The sequence below is a fragment of the Danio rerio genome, chromosome 16 (assembly GCF_052040795.2).
Source record: "Danio rerio strain M-AB ecotype USA chromosome 16, GRCz13ab, whole genome shotgun sequence".
Classification (NCBI taxonomy): domain Eukaryota; kingdom Metazoa; phylum Chordata; class Actinopteri; order Cypriniformes; family Danionidae; genus Danio; species Danio rerio.
In genome coordinates, this window is record NC_141036.1 from 40,266,036 (window position 1) to 40,289,784 (window position 23,749).

A 23,749-nucleotide genomic window follows, 5' to 3' on the forward strand; every position below is an offset into this window, starting at 1 on the left:
TTCAAGAAGCACTGTGTTACACACCACACACACACACACACACACACACACACACACACACACACACACACACACACACACACACACACACACACACTCAAAACCAAGCTTTTTAATGGACTTTTTAGCTCCGGGCATTGTTTAATTCTGTAATTCCGATATTGTGTGATGCTGTCTCTGACTAAAACATTTCTCCTTTTTTTTGCTGTATGAGTGATCATTTCTCTTGATGTTTCCAGTCCGAGTCCAGTGTCTAAACTGAGATCTGCATCTCCTGCTACGCCCAAGGCTCGTGTGTCGTCCCCAAGTCCTGCAGTGTCTCCTAAACCTCCAGCAGCACAAGCAAGCCCCAGCACTCCTAAAGCCCGCCCCAAAAGAGCCAGGACCCCTGCCCGTGTGGAGACCCGCACCGCCTCTCCTGTTGCCATCGATAGGGTTCGAGAGCCCCGTAGGCCGGCTACACCCGAACAACCAAAGAGTGAGTGCAGAGATCATCATTGTAGCCATGTAATTTACCACAAACTTTCTATAGTATTACACAATGGGGTATATGCACAGCTTTTTTTTTTAGCCAATGATAAACCTCAGATGAACGTTTAACATGACTATTTTCAATTTCATAAAGTTTCTTTTACAGCATCGATGTTGTAATCTGATTAAAATATGTTCTGTTAAATAGACTTAAGCATTCATTTAGTTGTTCAAGCATTAAACGAGATGAAAGAACTTGTAAATGCTAGCGCCGTCAATAGCAGCAGGCTATTGCAGAAACTCCATTGTAAATACTCTGGTAAAATATATGTACAGTTGAAACCAGAAGTTTACATACACTTAAAAAAAAAAGAAACATAACCATTTTTAAATAATGTCTGATGGTAAATCATACCAAATGTTTACTATTTTAGGTCCGTTAGGATTACTTAAATGATTTACATGTGCTAAATGTCAGAATAATAAGAGGATTTTTTTTTTTTTGAGAATTTTTTTTTCATTTCCAGACAGTCAAAAGTTTACATACCTTTCCTTGTTTTGTTTTTTTTTTAGCTTTGTTTTATAACTGTATAACCTTGGACAAATGTTTTAGGTATCCTTCCACAAGCTTCTCACAATAGTTTGAAAGAATTTTGGCCCATTCCTCCTGACAGAATTGGTGTAACTGAGTCAGGTTTGTAGGCTGTCTTGCTCGCACAAGCTTTTTCAATTCTGCCCACAAATTTTCTATAGGATTGAGATCAAGGCTTTGTGATGGCCACTCCAAAATATTCACTCTATTATCCTTTAAGCGCATTTGAACTAGTTTGGCAGTATGCTTGGGGTCATGGTCTGTTTGGAAGAACCATTTGTGGCCAAGTTTTAATTTCCTGGCTGATGTCTTGATATGTTGCTTCAGTATTTCGACATAATGTTCTTTCTTCATGATGCCATCTATGCTGTGAAGTGGACCAGTCCCTCCTGCAGCAAAACAGCCCCAACACATGATGCTGCCACCCCCATACTTCACAGTTGGGATGGTGTTCCTAGGCTTGTAAGCTTTTCCCTTTGTCCTCCAAATGTAACGTTGGTCATTATGGCCAAACAGTTCAATCTTAGTTCCATCAGACCGCAGGACAGGGCTGGCTTTTTTTTCGTTGATTCTGGCTTGTTGATTTTCCCATGTTGTCACACAAGGAAGCAGTGTGTTTGAGATTTTCCTTAAATACTATTCTACAGTTGTGCCTCCAATTAACTCAAATGTTGTCAATTAGCCAATCAGAAACTTCCAAAACCTTGACACCATCATCTGAGCTTTTTCAGAGGCATAATAATCTTATTGTATGTAAACTTGACTTTCAAAAAAAGTTATAACAATTTCTCAAAAAATGTCTCTCATTATTCTGCTATTAAGCACTACTGAAACAAATGTGATAATTCTAACTTATCTAAAAGAGAAAAAGTTTAGTCACATTAACATCTGACTTTTTTTTTTTGGTTATGTGCCTTTTTATAGTGTATGCAAACTTCTGGTTTCAACTGTACATGTGTAAAAGACATGGTTGGGAAAATTTTTATTTATTGCAGTGCTTCTTGTCCGGTCTGAGACCCACTTAAGATCGTGTATCAATCAGGCAGTGAAGATCACTGATTTTTAAAGAAATCAGATTTGACGCTTTTGTAATGGTAAGATTGTTCCCTGTAAGCGCCTGGGCTGACTGACTGAAAATTAAAAGTCTGTGTGCATACCCCATTTCCTCTCTACCAGTCCTTATTTTCCCCCCACTCCGCTTCTCTGTGTTTGCACCAGCCTCGTCTCCTGTCCCCTCTATTGTGGTGTCATCAGTCCTGGACACGCCCCCTGTCACCAGTGCTCCAATGGTGTCGGTTTCTGCGTCCCCTGTGCCCGAGGACTCTCCTCTTGTCTCCGCCCTCCCGCAGGTGTCGTCTCCAGCGCCCTCTCCTGGCAAATCCATGGCTGGCACAAACAACCCAGAGGAGGCCACCCGCATCTTGGCTGAGAAGAGACGACAGGCTCGCGAACAGAGAGAGAAGGAGGAGGAAGAACGGAGAGAACAGCTGGAGAGAGAGAGGTTGGTTACTTTGTTTATGTGTGTTTATGGTTCCCTTATGCTTTACATTTGATATAATTATGTGTTATTTAACATTTATATTTACTTTTATTATTTATTATTATTTTTATATTCAAATGTTTCTATTTAGATTTACATTTTTTTCTTTTTTACATTTTATTTTATTTTTTACTTTATTAATTCAAATAATTATTTTACTTTTATATTGTTGTTTATTTATTATGTGTATATTTTAGTTTTAATATATTTTTTATTGATTTTCAAGCCTACACATTTACAAACCCCACAACCCTTAGCCAGAATGGAACATAGTTCGATTGGTTCGAGTCCAGCTTGTAACATGCTGCATTTACACTGCAGATCTTGATGGTTAATTCCGATTTTGTGACTGTATTTGAATTTTTTTATTTTTATTTTTTTTTTTTGATGACCTGCTGCATTTTCTTTTAAAAGTGACTCGTATCTGATTTTCGGCATTTACACTGCACACTGCAAAGATGCAATGACCAGGGAAAAAAAAAGAGCAGGTGATGACTGAAGCCTGGTTTATACTTGACACGCCTGCTAGATTGCTTGAGTGCGTAAGGCGAATGTGATGTCATGGCGGTGTTTGCAGAGGTTCGCTTTGGGTGCATGCAACATGATTTCGTCTGGCCGGGCACATGTTTTTATGAAACAAAAAGTTGAAAGTTGTATATGAAACACTGTGAAGAAATTTTGTCTGAAACAGGATGACTGTGCACACATCTTTATGATCCGTGATTATAGAGATAACCAGATGATCAATAATTCTTGGCTAGAAATCAGCCGTGGGAAAGAGGACAGTTTTTGTTTAAAAGTTTGGAAAAACCTGAGGGATACGCCAAAAAAGAGCCAAAGAGGCCATGACAAAAGTGGAGATACCAGGTACACAATTACAGAAATATGTTTTTTCACCAGTCATGGGTTTTACACTGATGTATGTAATACAAATTTTAATCTAAAACAATTTAATATCCAATTATAATTAATTTAATATTTAATTATAAAACTATAATTACAAAACAAATTATTTCTTTGATAACTGGAAAGAATTTCAACTTATCGGTTTACAATATACTGATGCCTGTTTCTCTAGGCTTTATTGGTGATAAATAAAAATAATTAGTATAGAATAATAGTAAAAAGAATTATTTAAAAAATATTTAATGTTATTAATTGTATGACGTAGTTCCTGAAACTTTCTACTTCTCTGTTTATCCGTCTGACTTTATGGTCAGTTTCTATTTACTGCCCTTTGTTGTTTATATGCCTTAAGTAGCACCAGGCGGAAGTATAAATCCAGCTTGACAGCTGATAAGAACGCTCTTTTCTCCATTTCTCTATTTAATCTGATTGCATGGCTTCATTTATTTATTTTCATTCGGACAAGTTGTTTTGCTATATTTTATGACAGAAAAGTTCTCATTTGAGGCTTTGTAAAACCAGTAGGCATTTTAATGTAATATCTATGGCGTGATTTCTGTACATTTTGTGTGCAGTAGTTTTATGTTAGTTTATATTGTTTATGTGGCAGATGTTGTGCTCGTGCTCTCTCATTAACATGCTTAAATACTTGTGCTACATGACAATATAAAAGCTTTTGTAGTCCTTGTATATGAGATTTAAGGTTTGCTACTCTGCTGAAGCCTGCTCCGAAATGAAAGCGCCAGAGTTGATTTTACTCACTATAGTTTTTATTGGCACGTGACTCACATTAGCTTTGTTTTCATCCAAAAATGTGAATTAACTTTATGCGCAAAACAGTATTATTGCATAAAAGACTTGTGGAAAAAGCAGCGTTTCCATCCAACTAGTCAAAGAGAACAAAATCGTCATCCTAATTATCTGTCGCCAAATATCAACAGTAAAAATGGAGTTTGCTGCGATAGTAGAAGATGCGCGAATCTTTTTTTCGTTTAATAAATGACTTGCGCCTTAGAAGGCAATCCTGACATGCAGTGAATGTGCGGTGGCGTTTGAAGGCATGAGACGCAGAGCACAGACGCTCTTGACAGTTCTGGAGGTCATTAATAATATAATAACACTAATACTGAATGGTTAAGGCATTTTAGAATGACCAAAACAACATTTCAGATGTTTTACGGTGTGCTCAGCCTGCTGGTTTATCCACTCACACACATTTTTATCATCACATGATTTCTTGTATCAAAATAACACATTTTTAATGTGCATACTGGATTTGGTCAGTAAAAGTGTTTCCATCATAGTTTATGCGCATATTTTCTTATCGAATAAAAAGTTTATGCTACTCAGTTATGCGCATATGTTTTTTTTATGCACATATTTTAAAATTTATGAGCATCTTGGTGTCTCCATCAACCCTTTTTTATGCGCATATCCAAAATAAAGTAAATACAGCCTATGAAATGTCAACTTTTTCGAAAGTATGACCCTTCTTAACCCTGTCGTCAAATTCAAACTTCACCTTAGGGGACTTGGGTATGCTTTCAAACATGTCCTGGAATAGATCTGCGGTGCAGAGCCGATGATGGTGATGCTTTATGAGTTTAACACGTTTATGAGCCAAAAGGGATTCTGGCAACAGCGTAATGACAGTTCCACACTGTTTATGCCTCAGTGCCGCTGGTAACTACGGGTGAGGATATTTCGGTCACAACTCAAAAAAGATTCACTGATTCACGCTCTCCGTCCACTTCGCATGTGTCACTTTGTAATGCTTGGAAGCCTATGTGTGGTTTAAAGTTTCATCGGATTGTGAAATGATCAATTTTGCAAGAGACACCAAAGTTCACTTCAGTTTCTAAAAAAAAAATCAGTCCATAATGGGAGCTGCTAACTTTAAAAAAAAATCTTAGGTACAGTTGAAGTCAGAATTATAAGCCCTCCTGTATGTTTTTCCCCATTTCTGTTTATTTCTTAACTAGGTTAATTAGGCAAGTTAGGGTAATTAGGCAAGTTAATGTATAACGATGGTTTGTTCTGTAGACTATAAAAAAATATTTCTTAAGAGGCTAAGTGTATTGACCTTAAAATGTTTTTAAAAAATTTAAACTGATTTTATTCTAGAAAAAATAAACGCAACAAGGCTTTCTCCAGAATTTATTTATTTATTTTTTTATAGGAATTACTGTAAAAAAATTCTTGCTCCGGTAAACATCATTTGGGAAATATTTGGAAAAAAAAAGTTCACAGAAGTGCTAATAATTTTGATTTTAACTGTATATATGATGAGGGATGATTTTCTATTATTTAGGATTCAGCGTGAGGAAAGGGTGGTGCAGGAGGCCGAGGAGAGGAAGCGCAGGGAGGAAGAGGCTCGGCTGATGGCGGAGCAGGAGAAGTTAAGAGAGGAAGCCCGGCGCCTACAGGAGGAGGAGGCAGCACTGGAAAGAGCCAAAATTGAACAAGAAGAGAACGAACGCCTTCAGAAACAGGTCATTAATGCAACTTTTAGAATGCTACACACACGCACTCATATATTATATGTACCAAGGTGGTTTCAGTAAACGAAAACAAAAGCGAAGACTAACATTTTTGGGAAAAAATTGAATAAAAATTCACAGTGATCAAAATACTTACATAAACAAAATAAAATCAAACAAAACTAGCAATAGTTACTGAAAGTAAGTCTTATTGTTTTCAAAATTAATAAGCTCTGCACTTCGAAAATACACCAAAATTATTTTTGGTTTGTGTTCAGACTAGTTATTTAAAATGAGCTGAAACAACACAATTCTTGAGATTTGTTTGGGACAACATAACTTTTTTATGTTCATTCCACTTAAATTTAAGTTAAATGAGTCGATTTGTGTTGGGACAACATGAATGAATTATGTGCACTGTAAAAATTGCTGGGTTCCACATAATGAGTTTGTTGGGACAACATGAAGGTATTAAGTTAACCGATCAGCTTATACAAATTTAAGTGAATTAAACATAAAACAATTAAGCTGTCAAAAAAACCCCTCAAGAATTGTGTTTCAGTTCATTTTAAATAAGTCGTTTTTGAGTGTTAAATAAGTGTTTTAGAGCAGCATTTTTAAGTGTGTGCTTGCTGTTTGTTCAAACTACAAAATGAGCTAGAAACGACACAATTCTTTCAAAACTTTTCTGTGACAAATTTTTTTTGAAGACAACTTAATTGTTTTATGTTCAAAACTTTTAAGTTAACTTAATTCCTTCATGTTGTCCCAACACAAATAATTTGTGTGGAACCCAGCAGTTTTTACAGTGCGGTTCTGTGGTGGAATTTAGAGAATGCCCGTAGATCCACTTTTACAGCCAAACACATAATTTAAATATGTATATAATAATAAAAATATAAATTATTTTTTTCTTCTGTCAAAAAATGTACTAGGCATGTTTAACTGTATATTATGCGTAATATGAAAACGTTTGTTCTTATCATAATTTTACTTGTATTCATTTAGGCTGTTTTTGCATGATTTTGTATTGAGTTAATCAATGTTTATTCAAACTAATCTTTATTTTTTTATTGCTAAGAGGTTTGCACCAGAGTTAAAGCAAGCTGTGCAAACACTAAATTTAGCTTTGGTCGATACCGGTCATGTTCTGTTAAAACTCTGCTAAACTAAAATGACTAAAGACTAAATATATAAAGCCTTAATAGAAATGTCAAATGTGTTCACAAAAATAAAAACTACACTAAAACTAACAAAACCATGAATGAAAACAAACTTAATGAAACTTTATAAAAACGGATAGCAAATTCAAAAATAGTATTGAAAATGCAAAACTGCAATACCCTTGATACAAACACATACAGCACATATATTACCGTAAGTGCTCTGTTACCTCTAGATGTGTTAAGCCTTTTGCTCACATTGGAAACATGAGTTCAGTTTGGCCTAGTTTGTATCTTTTGCTTTTGTATTTACAATTATTCATTTTCGTTATTAATTTTTGTTAATATTTTTGTATACTGTACACTTTTATCGGGTTAGTTTGTAGTAATTTTTGTACTTGGTCTTCACCTTGACTTTCTGAATGCTTTCATTGTGTGGCAAGCCTATATATATATATATATATATATATATATATATATATATATATATATATATATATATATATATATATATATATATATATATAGTTTTTCCCTATATATTTTGATGCAACATTTCTGTTAAATGCCTTAATATAACAAATATGAGCGATCACAGATCTCCAATTTTACAGCACATGCAATGCTATGATAAAACAACCAACACTGTAAGTTATCAACATTGGCATTTGGTGCAGAAGCATTTTTGAGGTTTTACCACCACCTGGTGTTTAAAATATATTTTTAATATATCAAAGGGATAGTTCAACCAAAAATGAAAATCTCCTTACCAGTTACTCACTCTCAAGTGGTCTTAAACTTCTGTTGAACACAAAACAAGATTCTGAGTAATGAAATCAGTCACTGACATTCATAATAGGAGCAAATAGTACATTGGAAATAAATGGCTTTGCTTTTTCCTCAAATATATTTTCCTTTGTGTCCAAGAGAAGAAAGATTCTCAGAACAGGTTTGGAACAAGTGGAGAATGAGTGAAGGATGGCACAAGGGTCATTTTTTTGGTTGGACTATCCCATTAAGATGTCAAGGCTTACACAGTCCTGCAAAATAGAAATACAAGGGAATTTTGAAGTGATAACTTCAATAAATCAAACAAACCTAATCTTAAAAAATGTAAAAAAAAAAATAGGAATTTATGTAGATCATACATTTGCAATGTAAACTTTCTGAACGATAGTTAATTTGGGCAGAAAGTGCTCATTATTAAGAAAGAAAATCATCCACTAATCAGAAATTACTCTAAAAGTCAATGATGAAAAAAGGTTAGGGAACATGGCATCTTTTTTTTGCAAATGCAATATGATCAATCCATCAGCTTGAGGTGAATAAATAGCTGCAAAGGAAGCAATATTTTTTAAAAGTTTTGATGTTCATTGTGAATCTGATCATTTGATCGTTGTGTGTAGAAAGAGGAGGCTGAAGCAAAGGCCAAAGAGGAAGCCGAGAAGCAGCGCCTGGAGCGAGAGAAACACTTCCAAAAGGAGGAGCAGGAGAGGCTGGAGAGAAAGAAGGTAATCCAACTACATTTATCTTTTTTTCTCTAAAAGGTTACATTAAAGGCACAAGGCTCCTTTAAACCTCGTATAACAGCCATCTCTATATAAGAGAGCTCAGCGTTAAGCAGTTAAATCCTTTCATTTCCTCTCCTAACAAGTCACACATGCCCACAGTAGCTTTAAGGCACAGAATGTGGTCGGATGAAATGACTTTTCAAGGTCACCAAATTGGAGTGTAGTGAAGAGGGAGCTGTCGAGATTCATGTTACTGTTGTAAATCATAAAACACCTTAAAGTTCAAGCCCTGATCTCTTCCTGTCAACTGGTTGAATGGAGGATGACCTGGACTACTGTGTTGAAGTGGTATTACACCAGCAGGACACTACGTCCTTTTACATGACAGTTAATCAGAGCCTCAACTCATCTCAACTGTCCTCGGCTCCTGCTGCAAGTGTTGAGAGAAACAGTGTCCTCAGAGCGGTACACATGGGGGGAGTTTATTTAAATTCTGAACATTGTATTGGTTTAGAGTGCTCGGAGGTGCAATATAAAGTTTAGGTTTCTAGAACTGTGAAAGATATATAAAGGACGAGATATCAATTGATGCAATGATTTAAAAAAATACTATTAAAGCTGAATAATAATCAGTAGAATTTAGCAAATAATAAAGAAAATCAAAAGATTGAAAGATGTCTATTGATACAGTGCAAGTCATCCTTTATGCTGCACCATCTTTTAGAATTTTATTAGTATAAATTTTAGAAATTTATTAGAATAAAATTTAATATAATATAATTAATAATTTTTTATTACAAATGCAGACCATAATTTGTGAGAGTCAGAGTTTTTGGATGTGAAAGTAATGAAGAATGACACAGCTGATAAATCAAATAAACAGATGGATAGACGGATGGATGGATGGATGCATGGATGGATGGATAGATGAATAGACAGATGGATCAACAGTTGAATGGAGAGATGGATGGATGGGTGGATAAATATAAATATGAAAGTATAAATCTATAGCTTGATAGAGGGACAGATGGGTGGATGGATAAATGGACAGACAGATGAGTAGACTGATGGATGGATGGATAGACTGGCAGATGGATGAATGGACAAAAAGAAGATAGATAAATAGATAGACCGATGGATGGATGGATGGATGGATGGATGGATGAATAGACGGATGAATGGAGAGCCAGGGTGATAGATAGATTAATGGATGGATTTTGGGTTAATGCAAATATAAATGAATAAATGTAGAAAAACCGACAGATGGATGGATGAATGGATGGATGCATAAACGGACAGACAAATAGACAGAGAGATGGATTAATAGAAAGAAGATAGATGGATGGATGGATGGATTTATGGATGGATGGATGGATGGATGAATGGATGCATGGATGGATGGATGCATGGACAGACAGACAGAGTAAATGTGGAAAGGGATGGATAAATGTATAGATAGATGGACAGACAAATTGATGAATGGATGGACAGAAAGACAGGGTGATAGATAGATTAATGTATGTATGGGTGGGTAAATGCAGAAAATGATAAATGTAGAAGGACAGACAGCCAAATAGACAGATGGATAGATAAATAGACAAATAAATAGACAGACAGATGGATGAACAGGAAGAAGATGGATTAAGAGACAAATAAATAGATGGACAAATAAACTGATTGGATCCAAGACCAGCGACGAGATGATCCCAAGGATTCCATATCCGGGACCAAGCCATATCCTGAGCTGCTGCTGCGCTGATGGTCGTGGGGAGTGGAGAACATGAGTCTGATTCCAGTGACGCTCCAGGGACAGACGAGTCTTCGCTGAGGCCATCTTCCAGCCTCCACCACGGCGACTGAAGCTCTGCACAAGACTTTTGGCCAGCGGAGAAATTAAAATGGTCGTGCCCAACTGAGTCTGGTTCTCTCAAGGTTTTTTTTTCTTCACTCCCATCAGGTGAAGTTTTTTTTCCCTCTCCGCTGTCGCCACTGCCTCGCATGGTTCAGGATTGGTAGAGCTACGCATCGATGAATTTACTCTTCAGTGTTTGAACTCTCAGTAATGATTAAATCACACTGAACTGAGCTAAACTGAACTGAACTGAACTTAAACACTAAAACCTGAACCACACTGTTCCAGTTACTATGACCATTTATGTGAAGCTGCTTTGACACAATCTACATTGTAAAAGCGCTATACAAATAAAGCTGAATTGAATTGAATGAATGGAGAGACAGTAAGATGGATGAGTGGATGGATTGATGGGTGGGCAATGCAGATATTAATTAAACAATGATACATAGAACGACAGACATAAATAGACAGATGTACAGTATAAACAGATGGATGGATGGATGGATGGATGGATGATGGATAAATAAACAAATAAATAGATGGACAGAAAAAAGATGAATGGCTGAATGGATGGATGGATGGACAGACTAATGGATGGATGAATAGACAGATGAATGGAGAGATAGGAGGATGGATGAGTGGATGAATTGATGAGTGGGCAAATGCAGATATGGATGGATAAATGTATAGATATATAGAACGACAGACAGATGGATGGACGGATGGATGGATGGATGGACAGACAGACAGATGGATGGATAAATAGACAGATGGCTAAATGCAGATATAAATTAATGAATGTAGAAGGACAGACAGATAAATAGGTGGATTGATGGATGGATGGATGGATGGATGGATAAATAAACAAATAAATAGATGGACAGAAAAAAGATGAATGGCTGAATGGATGGATGGATGGACAGACTAATGGATGGATGAATAGACAGATGAATGGAGAGATAGGAGGATGGATGAGTGGATGAATTGATGAGTGGGCAAATGCAGATATGGATGGATAAATGTATAGATAGATAGAACGACAGACAAATAGATGTGGGAATGGATGGATAGATAAATAGACATGGATGGATGGATGGATGAATAGAAAGACGGACTGATGGATAGACAGATGAATGAAGACACTTAAGGGTGGATTGGTAAATGCAGATATGGATGGATAAATTTATAGATAGATAGATAGATAGATAGATAGATAGATAGATAGATAGATAGATAGATAGATAGATAGATAGATAGATAGATAGATAGATAGATAGATAGATAGATAGATAGATAGAATTGAAAATAATGCATAAATAGTTAAAAATGAGCACAGAATGTAAAGTATTCCTTCATTGTACGTCATCATGTTTCCTTTGTTTTGCATTTTTCAGAGTCCTAAGACTTTGGTACTCACGGAATTTATTTCCAGGTTCAAATTTGTTTTGTGAAACTAATGAAAGATTTTCCATGTTTTCCTTTTGTCTCTTCTGTTCATTGTTTTTAGCGTCTGGAGGAGATTATGAAAAGAACACGAAAAACAGATGCCGCTGAGAAGGTAGAGCAGCGTTCTCATTTAAAACGGCCTTGCTGTGGCAGTAGCACAGCTCCAATTTCTCTTTGCGGATCTAATTGTGTAATTTTCTTTCTTTCATGCAGAAAGACTCGACAAGTCCAGCTCAAGTCAATGGGAAAGATTCAAAGATGAATAAAGGTACAAAATTATGTTTGTTTAAACAAAATGTTTCAGTGCACTTTTCAGCTCCATTTGAAACTTTTATGCAAGTCTGTTTGATTCATCATCCAATTTATGCCAGTCTCACAACATATTTATATTTCCCTTGACTCTGTCATTGTACATGTACGTAAGCTTCAATTCTAGCTTTTCAAATTTTAAGAACTGCATAAATAAGAGCTCACACATCGTTGTCCTCTTTTACACCTCTTTTTTATTTCCTCTAGGCTGCAAGATAGATTTGTTGCTTCATGTAGTCAGTCAGAGAGGGAATGGCATGCTAAAGCTTGTTTACACTACTGCTTCTCACTTGCATCACTGTTGAGTATGTGTTGCTGTTCCAAAACAACTGACGAACATATTAACAATAATACAACCGTATAGCCGAATTAAATGTATGCATTGGCATGTTACAGCCCTAATGAGTATGATTATGTGAAACTCCATTTAGATACATATTGCAATGATTTCGGGTACTTACTTAGCGATGCACGCACACATATATGCACAGTCATTAAATGCGCTGCTGACTTGGGCTCTATAATACCTGTTTTATAACTTTAAACTATCAACAACCACCACTGAGATATTCTAGCGATCGTTCTTCTCGCTCCATGGTGGATTTTGTCATAGTCTATTTCACGTGAGATGGTGGGGGTGAGTGGAAGAAACCAGGGGGGAATATTTTATACAGAAATAATTTATGATTTCTTATGTGGCCCGGTTCCAATTATTCCACGGACCGGTACCGGTCCGCGGCCCGGTGGTTGGGGACCACTGTCATAAAGTACCTTAAAAAAAAAAATTTTCCCAAATTTTTTAAGTTTAGCCATTTTAAGAAAAGAAAAACAGTCAAATATATATATTTTATAGATCTATCATAATGCGTGCATTAGAGGGTTAAATCTTTTAAGAATTTTCTAAAAATATTCTATGCTCAAAATGGCATTTTCGTGATTACAGATGAAATATAACAAGTATTATATCTATTTTAAAACCTGCTTTTTTAATGCATTATTCAGGGTTCCCATGGTTCTTGAAAGTATTTGAAAGCACTTAAATTTCAGCCATATGAATTCAAGTCCTTTGAAAGTACTTAAAAATAAACATAGATCATTGAAAGTGCTTTAATTAAATTAGTTTATGGTTTTATTTTAACCATTGTACTCAATTGTCAAAAACAAATAAATTCTTAAATTTAAATATTTTAATTCCAATCCTTTACAATAACGCTGACAAATAATGGACATTTTTATCAATATTTTAGAAACTGCATTTGAATATCACCAATATTGAATTAAACAAATTTTATTAAAACTTTTTAAACAGTCTGAATCTTTGAAAATGATTCTCTTTCGTGGTTCCACTTTCATGGTTCTTCTAGGGTTGGGTCAATAGACGATGCCATCGCCAATGGCCGATAGACTTCATGATGCTGAGCCGGCACCGCGATCCTCTACCCTGCCCCCGTGACAGCACTAACCTGCTTGCGAAAAATACACACTTAGGCCCTGTTTACATTAATACATCTTAGCTTTTAAATGTCATTTTCTAAAATGACAATTATCCATGTCCACACTGGCGTTTCATCTAGCATTTTTGAAAAGATCTCCGTCCAAACTATACCACTAAAAGCACACATCAAGTGACAACACACACACGCACGCGCACACTTTTACCAACCAGGTTTGTCGATGCCATTATAACGTCACAGATCACTCTGCCTATTCATGCCAGAGTCCCACGGAAAACGTAATTGACAGGTGGTAATTTGTGTGTAACTTATTTTTATTTATTTATGATTTGGTTATGGGTAAAATGAAGATCATGCGGGTCAGGTAGTTGGAATGGTAGGCTACAAAAAATTAATTGGTTATGAATTAATTAATTATTCATAAGTAATTAATTCACTGCCACCTACTATGACAATGCCATAGTCCATCTCGATGTTTCACATTAGACATCGTACAATGCTAAATTGGTCAACATCGCCCAACCCTAATACACACACATATATATATATATATATATATATATATATATATATATATATATATATATATATATATATATATATATATATAATAGTTATATTATAGTTATAAATGAACATTAGCAGTGTCTTGCATGTAGTCACTTTAATGCATCGTTAGTAAAGTGTTAATTTTCTTCAAAAAAAAATCCTACTGAGCTCAAACTTTCAAATGGTAGTGTAAATACGCATACAAAGCAACACTATAACTAATTATGTATTAAGATACAGCAACAAGCTGCTGTAAACACTGTAAGCACTGGGAATCAGGGAAATGAATCCATATGAACTGCTGAAATGTGTATTCTGTCAGTTGTACAACCATCTGGGAAAGGACCATTGCATTGGCAAATGAACGCTAAAACAAACACAAATGCCTTTTTAAGAAATCTATTAGCTTGACATGCTGTCTCTTTCCTAGCAGCTGCCGACTACCAGCCAAACACAGCACTGAAACAAGATGGTGTGAACGAAAGGTAAGTTCTGTGTTTCCGTTAATATCCTCTGTCAGTTTCACCAGTTTTGTGACAGTTTTGTACTTTTAAACACACAGGATGCTTTCATTTGCAGATAGTTGCTTTATGTATGAATAGTTTTCATTGTTATTCAGATGTTTTTGGGCATGAATTACATTTGTAAGAGTTTAACACTCATTTAAGCATCTGTTTTCTTTTGCAGTCTGTCTGTTCCTGTGTTGAACGGCATTCAGACTTCCAAACACGAGAATGGCCTGTCAGCAAAAGGAGAGGCATCTCAGTTCGAAGAGATCCTTCAGCTGTCCAATCACAACAACGGGCGGGAGAAATCGGAGTCTGACAGACCCGATGAGCCAATCATGGCCTTCGAAAGCAGCGAATCATTCCTAAAAAAAACAGGCCCCCTTAAGCCTCAGCATGTGGCAGGTGAGATTCTAAAGAAGTTTCTGTACCGGGTTATTTTGATGGTTTACATTAAACATTGATACTGAGCCATTGATTGATTGATGAATCATTTAGTAGTGCACTTCCTAGAGCAGGGGTTCTTAAGTTTGGGGTGCATTTAAACCACATAAAATGTGAATTGCCACAAATTAGAATGTGCACTGTAATACTTTATTTAAGATAATTTCAGCTGTTTTACTGACTTTAAAATGCTGTCCATTTAAAAATAATACTGATATTATTTTGATATAACATGGTAATAAAAAAATAGAAAAGGGGGATTAACACAATGAAAAATGTATTTATACTCAGAAAAATTAACTCTGAGCTAAAACTGGATTTTATGACTTTAAAAAAAAATCCTTTTTCACAAATTAATCTGATTTATGATTTAAATAGGTTTTCCCCCACTACTAAAATAAATAGCATGGAGTTGTTGAAGGTTATTAACTTATAATTATAGGTTATTATAATGTTATAAAGACAAAATTTTCCTCAAGAAACTTGCTGTTATTAAAAATCGAATTTAACAAGATTTTTATTTACAAATACATACAAAACTTTTATAATAATAATATTATCAAATGAACTATTTAAAAAAAAGTAGTGAAAACGTCAGGGAGCATTGCCTGTGTGTGACAAGATGGTGTGAACGAGAGGTAAGTTCAGTGTTTCCATTAATATATTCCGTAAATAATAATACAGAGTTTCATTCAAACCAATTCATGTAAACTACACATTCAAGTAGGGTTCGGTACTAGTAACCGGTATGTACTGGACCGAATCAGCATGTGAATTTCAGTGCCACTGCTGCTGGGACAAGGGTGTAAGAAGCCATGGGTGCATCAAAGGCACACATAGGTACGTGTTGTGCTACACCATCTTCAAACATTAAATTCTGAACAACTTTGAGGGATACAGACACCGTCGGCGATGTTAGGCGTTTGTTCTTGCTGCTTAGATATAGAAGGCAAAGTGTACAGTACGGCGCAACCAGTGAGCGACGTCCTTCATCAACACGCATGATCGGATTCATCTTATTTGCTTAAACTAAGTGATTCAAAGTGTGGCTATATTTTACAAGAGAGGATTCTGCCATACCAACGTGAAGCAGATGCTTTATAAAAATTGTGTGTAAGGGGGGAAACACAACAAACTTATTAAATTTGAGGGCACATGTAATCAACTTAAAGGCAGAGGAATGCACCGTCTTTGACAACTTGCAACATCATCTGACACTTCCAGTGACTTTGTTTACATGCACACCAATAATCTGATTTTAATATGATTAAGACAATACTCTAATTAAAGTATACCATGGAAACAGATTTTTGATTACCTCAAAGGAGCGCAGGCACCAGTGTCATGAAATGCAGAGGTTTTTTCTTTCCATTCAGCGTGCACTATCAAATTCCATTAAAACAACACTCTTCCACCAGTCCTTACTTCATGTTCTCATTCAACACCTCAGTTCGTCGGGGGGCATGACTGAAATGTTCCTAAATAAAATTGAAACTGCTGAACTGCAGTTAAAGTCGACAAATTCAAATTTCAAAATACATGAAACTCCGGAGGACATGTGAATAGCAAGAGGACGCATTGACGTTAATGAATCTGTGTGCTATAACATGTAACATGGAAAATGGAACATTCTAAAAGTAACTTATGTAAACACCTTCATCATATTATTGTCTTATTTAGATTAAGTCAAATCATTAGATTACTGATGTCCAAGTAAATGTAGTCACATGATGAAAGCTTTTTCATTAGTAAGCTAATGTAATGTTAATTGTAATGTAAGTCCATGAATAATGCATTCATGGCAACAAACAAACGACCAAAAGAAATATACTAATGCAATTCAAATATATAAAATATGAATTGATGCATACTTTAAACTTATTATAAAAATATAATTATATTGTTCACTTATAATGATTAAAATAGTTTATGTCAAATAGTTTTGTGGCTCAAAAGTATTGGTTCAGGCACCATTTTGGCACAGGTACCTTTTAAAAGTATCGATGTAGCACTGGTATCGAAATAACCACAAACGACCCTACATTCAAGTTTATCGCCCAGCCCTACTCTGAGCAGATATGTTGAGCATTGAGCAGAAATGTTAGATGCCACACTGCATGTTGAAAATGGTAAAGAAAGTGGTGTAGCGTTGCTTTTGTCTTTCAGCTATGTGGGAGTATCAACTGCATTTACACATATTTTGTTCTACTTTGAGCACAAATTATAATCAAAAATACATTAATCTTCATAATAGTGCAGGGCCACAAAATGTATCCGGCCAACGTCTGTTGAGTACCCCTCAACAACTCAGTGAGAGAAAATATGCTTTCCATTGGGGTGAATGAATTCTGGATTCACTTTGTCATGTCAGAATTAGTATTAGCCTGTGACTGTAATAAGCTGTTTATCACATCTGTACCAAACAAAACCCTATTAGGTATTTAAAAATGTGTGTTGGGGGTCTGTTTTTTCCCAGTGAAATACACATCAACAAAACTAATAATTCTGCTTTTAGGCATTTCAGAATATCTTTTGAAGTTACTCCTATTTATTTAGGGGTCCATTACTTATTCACAGCCCTTCTAGAATAACATGTTAACGGTTAAAGAGGATAATTCACCCCAAAATAAAAACTTTCATAATTTCCTCATCCTCCACTTGTTTCTAAAGTTTCTTTCTTTCACAAAGGCTGATATACTGAAGAATGTTTGGGGGAAAAAACAGCCTTTCATAGTATTTTTGTTCCTACTATGAAGGCCAGTGGCTCTTTTGCCCCCTACATTCTTCAAAATATCTTGTTTTTTGTTTAACAGAAGAAATAAATAGCTAAAAGCATAGAAACACTTGAGGAAATATCATTTTTGAGTAACTGTTTTGTCAAGGAAGAAACATTGTCTTTGTGTTTCTGACTTGTTTTTGAGTCTGGAGGGTTAATATTGTCTTAGATGCGGGTGTCATATTGGTCGTATGTGACACACAGGCAGGAGGTAAAGGGGGTGAAGAGTCTGACAGGTTTTGGCACTGAGCTGGATTCCTCAAATGGTGTCGGGAAGACCTGATCTGGCCTTGCTGGCACCCGAGACTGGAAACCGGACCCCTTGGCTTTACTCTTCACCCCTCTTTTCCCCCCGCCTGCTCAGCATTGGCTGGTCCCGCTCCGCTCAGCACGTACCTCCACCTGTCCTCCTGCAGACAGACCTCCACCATTAATCATCTGGCAAAGAAAACACAAGGGGCTTCGCCTCATTCCATGCCAGCTCCCGAAACTTGAGACGTGTGCTATCAATCCAAATTGATATCCAGGATCTCTGCTTTGCCATATCTGGAGCGGGACTCTCATCTCGTGTTAAGTATAGAATTAACAGGGATGTATCGTGTGACAATACATGCAATATGGAGCTGAAGTCAAAATTGTCAGTGAAATTATCTCTTTTTTTTTTGTTAAAGTGATTTTTAACAGAGCTAGGACATTTCTTTTACTGTTAATACTATAATATTTTTTTTTTTCTGGAGAAAGTCTTATTTATTTATTTATTCATTCATTCATTTTCTTGTCGGCTTAGTCCCTTTATTAATCCGGGGTCGCCACAGCGGAATGAACCGTCAACTTATCCAGCAAGTCTTTACGCAGCGGATGCCCTTCCAGTCCCAACCCATCTCTGGGAAATCTTATTTATTTACTTATTTTTAAAAAATTATGGTCAAAAATAAATATTTTTGATTGGCTATGAAACAAAGCACTGTTGTCTAATGACCAGTGTTGTGCTAGTTACAAAAAAAAGTGACTAGTTAAAGTTGCTAGTTGCTTCATTCAAAAATTAACTTCATTGATAATTACTTTATCTATGACTTATACTGAAAAGTAATTCATTACTGTTGAAAGTAATTTTTTTATTTATTTTAATGCCCCCATTAATGCCCTTATAGCATCACTTTGGTGCTGCATGGACAATACACCGTTGATCAACTTCACAGTTTTAATTAATTTGCATTCTCACAACTAAAACACAAAACAAACTTAAACAAAAAGGTTACTAATTTATTAAGTCAGACCAGAAGCACAAAAATAAAAATATCACAAGGTGATAACCCAGCTGAATAATATATTCAGAAACAAAAAAGCAAAAACTAAGATTGCTTTAGCACCATTAAAGTTTGTATTTAAACATGTTAAACATGTTCCTTCACAGCTTGAGTATGAAAACTAGCAACAATACACAACAAACACAAAACCTTTATGAAATAAATGAATGAATGTAATCTGAATTATCATTCAGAATCAATATGGTGAAAGCATTGCTTTCTGAGCAATACAACACTAAATATTTTAAATAACGTGTGTATTATACAGATAACAAATGTGTGCTTATTTGTTTGAAACAACAAACATAGTAGTATTAGTAATAGTAATTAATAATAGTAATGTTAATAGTCTTTCGGTCTCTCTCATGCACACAATCGTTCCACTTCGCGCGCACTCGTTCTCTCTCGTGTGCACTCCGCCTCGGTCTTTTGCTTGCCTTTTGTCCAGTCTGGCGCCTCATACACGACGCGTGTTCTTCACAATGATTGGTTGGCATTCACCAATCCCACAATGTGTCGCCACTGTAAACAGGAAGATGTAGGCTAGACTGCAGCCAAAATTAATTAATGTACCGAGTAATGGACAAACGCATCATATTGTAACGGTAACAGATTCATATTCATATTTTTGAAAAGTAATGATTACAGTATTAGTTACTGTCAAAATGAATCCTGTTACAGTAACACGTTATTGCTCAACACTGCTAATGACTGGCTGACTAACTTGCCTATTTATTTAATTAATTTTAAGCCTTTCAATAGCACTTTAAGCTGAATGCTAATATCTTCCAAAAATAACTCGGAAAAATAGTATGCACTGTCATCATGGCAAAGACAAAATAAATGTTGTAGGTTTTTTATAAATTAGTTATTAAAATGATCATGTTAAAAAATGTGTTAAAAACAAAAACTCTCCCATTAAAAAGTAAAAAATACAAATAAAAGAATAAAAAAGTTCATTCATTTTAACTGTACTTCAGTGCACTTTGGTATAAAAATGTTTTTAAAAATGATTGTATTAAGTTGTACTGAGCTGAAGCATTGAACAATTGTTTTTTTTTTTTTTTTGCACCATGCTAAAATCTTCATAACTCTAACTCTTGCCACAATTTAAGGCCTTAAACCCAAATGTAGGTCAGTACTATGCAGCATTTTCAATCAGAATCTGAATGGTAAACTTCAAAAACCATATCTAAATATAAATCCTGCATGTTGTGTGTGTGTCTCTCTCTGTGTGAATGAATGTCACAGACACATTTTCGCCTACTACACACATACTCAGATGCATGTGGTGCTCGTGGTGATTTCAGCATCTGCTGTTACACTTTATGAGAACAAGAATAAACAGACTTCATCTCCAGAGCTGCTATGACATTTTTAACATTTGATTGATAAAAACTATTGGCATATCAGACACAAAAATGAATAAATTGAGTTGATTTATAAATTCAGTTAATTAGACATGCTTTTAAATAAAAAATAAATTAGTTAAGTCATTTAAATACAATTAAAAACTTTACATTTTAAACTTTGATTTGGTATAAAATAAATGAATAGAATTTAAGATCATTTAAAATATATCAAGGCACCTATTTTTATTTATTTATTTATTTATTTTTTGCAACAATTACACTTAGTTTCGCTTTGTTACACCTGATTAATACAATTTAGATTAACCATTAAAATTGAGTCTAGAAAAATCTGAAGAAATAAAAAGAGAAAGCAGAAAGATTAATTGGTGGGGATGAAATTAATTAATAAAAAAAATATAAAACATAGGTTAAAGGCTTTGTTCTGTAAATAATATATATATATATATTAGTCTAAGGGTGCTTCCACTCCTAGATTTTGGTTTCGGAACTTGGCGTGTTTCTCCAGTTAGCGTGGTTCGCTTGGCATATGTGAATCCAGCAGTCGCATCCAAAACAATCAGTCTGAGATCACCTGAAAGAGGTAGTCTCAGCTCAATTAAAACAAACTCTGAAGCAAATCGATTGTAGTGAGAAAACAATACGATCCAACGAACTAACGAACCAGGCTGTATCACAGTGTATTATGGATATGTAATAGGCATATATGGCTATATGAAGAGAGAATGATAATAAGGATGGGGTTTCATCAACTAACCTGTAAATGTGTGCTTCATGTCAAACATGTCAACATGAAAGCATGTTGAACTATTAAGATCTGTTTATCCGTTAGGAAAATTGACTGAACTGCAGTCTTGGTTTATCTGATATTTCTCTCTATAATGTAAAGCCAGTAATGCATAATTCTAGCTAATGTCGATGTATAAGAAAGTCTTACCTCAGATTTATATTTGGTGATGATGTCTGTGGGTGTGTTACGGTCCCTAACTTAAATAAGACTCGTGACCAAAAGACAACGAAACATAATAAACAACGGCCAAAGGGATCCAGCTAAATTATTTATTAATAACATAACCAACAAAACAATCCAAATTGACAAGAGATGGGGAGCCCAACAACATAATAAAGAACAACCAAACAAACCTAAAGCAGGTTGGAGCTCCCCACTCCAAACAAATATCAAAAGGAAAGCATAAAGGAGAACACAACAATAAAGCCGTCAAAGACTGTGGTGACGTGGAGGAATGAGGGGCCGTAGAAGTCCGCTTCCGTTCGTTTTAAAGGCCTGACGCCACCAGATTAACCAATAGAAAACTGAAAAGGGAAAAGGACAAACAAGATCAATTGAAAGTAATTATTAAGGGCAGGAGTGAACGCCACACGCAACGGGGTGTCACCATTAAAAATTAAAGTGCAGCTTTTCGTTTAAACGGTCTTATTGCTCATCGTCATATATTAAAATAAGGACATGTGACAGCTGAGCAGGACTCTGAAAAATAAACTGTGAAACTCTGACCAGAGTTTACTCGCATGTGACTTGTTTTAGCTATTTTGGTCCGTTTAGAAACATTGCTGTGTGAAAGTGAACCGCACCAAGAACAAAAATAAACATTGTAACCATTTTAATCCCTGTTTAAGAAGAAAACAATCGATCTGTAGGTGTGAAAGCACCTTTATAATATTTAGGTTTTTTGAATTCTACACATTGGCAATGTTTTTGAATTTTTTAATGACTTGAAAATTTATCATGCACATTGTAGATATTTACAATTTGAAAACATTGGTTTTTAATTTTTATGAATGTTTTTTTCTTCATAAAATCTACAGAATTCCTGAAATAATCATTATTAGTTTATACTCAAGTTTAGTACAGTACTGTAAAGTTTGTAGTACTATATAGTTTATACTAGTGTTTAAAAGAGATTTTATTCAGATTTTTTTATCTACAACAAAAAAAAATATATTATTCATATAACTGAATACATAAATCTCTGACTAAACTTCCCAAAAATCTTTTCATGAGCTGTGAGGATCAAGTGCCTGCATTTGGTTTAAAAAACAAAACATTAGTTTGATCATGCTTTGTAAACGTACAATTCTAATCTCTATATTCTTCTGTCCTCCAGAGGTCCTCTGAGGTCTTAAACTTTAGGATAAAGCCTTAAACCTGCAAGTTCCTCACCCCCGTCTGCCTGAGGGACCCGATGGAAAGAAGCACAGCATGAAGGAGACCTGTGCCAAACCCAAAAACTGTCTTCTGTTTAGACTGTACAGAGCAACCCTTGCTCACGGTGCATGATGGAAAATACACAACAATCAAGCCGAGCTGAACTGCACCAGAATCACCATCCATCAGACCCGATCACACACACACACTTCACCACGATACAACATCATGTTTAGTTTTTCTAAAAAAAAAAAGAGAGAAAGCTTCTGATAAACTTTAATCCTTGTCGTTATTCATGCTTTTGTGGGCAGATTGGAGAAGTGCTTTGGGTGTTTTATTTTTCAGTGTTTAGTTATTTAACTGGAAGAGAATTGTAACTACTGGGTACAGTTGTATGTGAATAATGTAAATTGGACAATGGGAGGAGAGGATCTGTGAATAAAACAGAATGAAAGGGGCTGGCGTTTTGTGAGACATTTTGTCCGAGTGAAAACCATTTAGCGTCAGGTTTTTGATTTCTGCCTAGTTGTCTACTTGCATTATAAACGCCCAAAAGATGTCACATGCCAGATTGACTCTGCATTCAACTCCAATGTCAAGTTTATAGGAAATTGTTGGAACATTTTTTCCCATTGTTGCCAAGTTAAACCATTTTATAGCTACTCTGGACCTCTTTTAGACTGCGAGAGTTCAAAATCTTAGTTTTGGATATTGGTGTAAACCATAGGCTGTAAAATATAGGGTGTACAATTGTGGGCCATTCTGAGGAGCTGAAATCAAGCATATTTTATTGATGACCTCTTTGAAACAAAGTCACTCTGGACTGGAGTAATACATAATATGCTGGATAAATACGTGGCTTTTTATTTTCCATACATATTTGGTGAAAGTCATTTTAGTAAG

General features: G+C 35.4%; 1 protein-coding gene across 27 annotated transcripts in view; it reads left to right on the forward strand.

Annotated features, from left to right (window-relative positions):
* The window catches only part of map7d1a (MAP7 domain containing 1a), a 92,314-nt gene extending 69,010 nt beyond the window's left edge, over positions 1 to 23,304 (forward strand). For 9 of the 27 annotated variants that reach the window (XM_087286056.1, XM_087286053.1, XM_087286060.1 and 6 more), the window contains 9 exons: positions 240 to 478; positions 2,282 to 2,564; positions 5,821 to 6,001; positions 8,559 to 8,663; positions 12,026 to 12,076; positions 12,178 to 12,232; positions 14,707 to 14,761; positions 14,964 to 15,187; positions 22,806 to 23,303. In XM_087286056.1, coding sequence (XP_087142182.1) covers positions 240 to 478; positions 2,282 to 2,564; positions 5,821 to 6,001; positions 8,559 to 8,663; positions 12,026 to 12,076; positions 12,178 to 12,232; positions 14,707 to 14,761; positions 14,964 to 15,187; positions 22,806 to 22,816 — 1,204 coding nt within the window. In that variant the 3' untranslated portion in view covers positions 22,817 to 23,303. 27 annotated transcript variants of the gene reach the window in all.
* Positions 23,305 to 23,749: the final 445 nt, after the last annotated feature.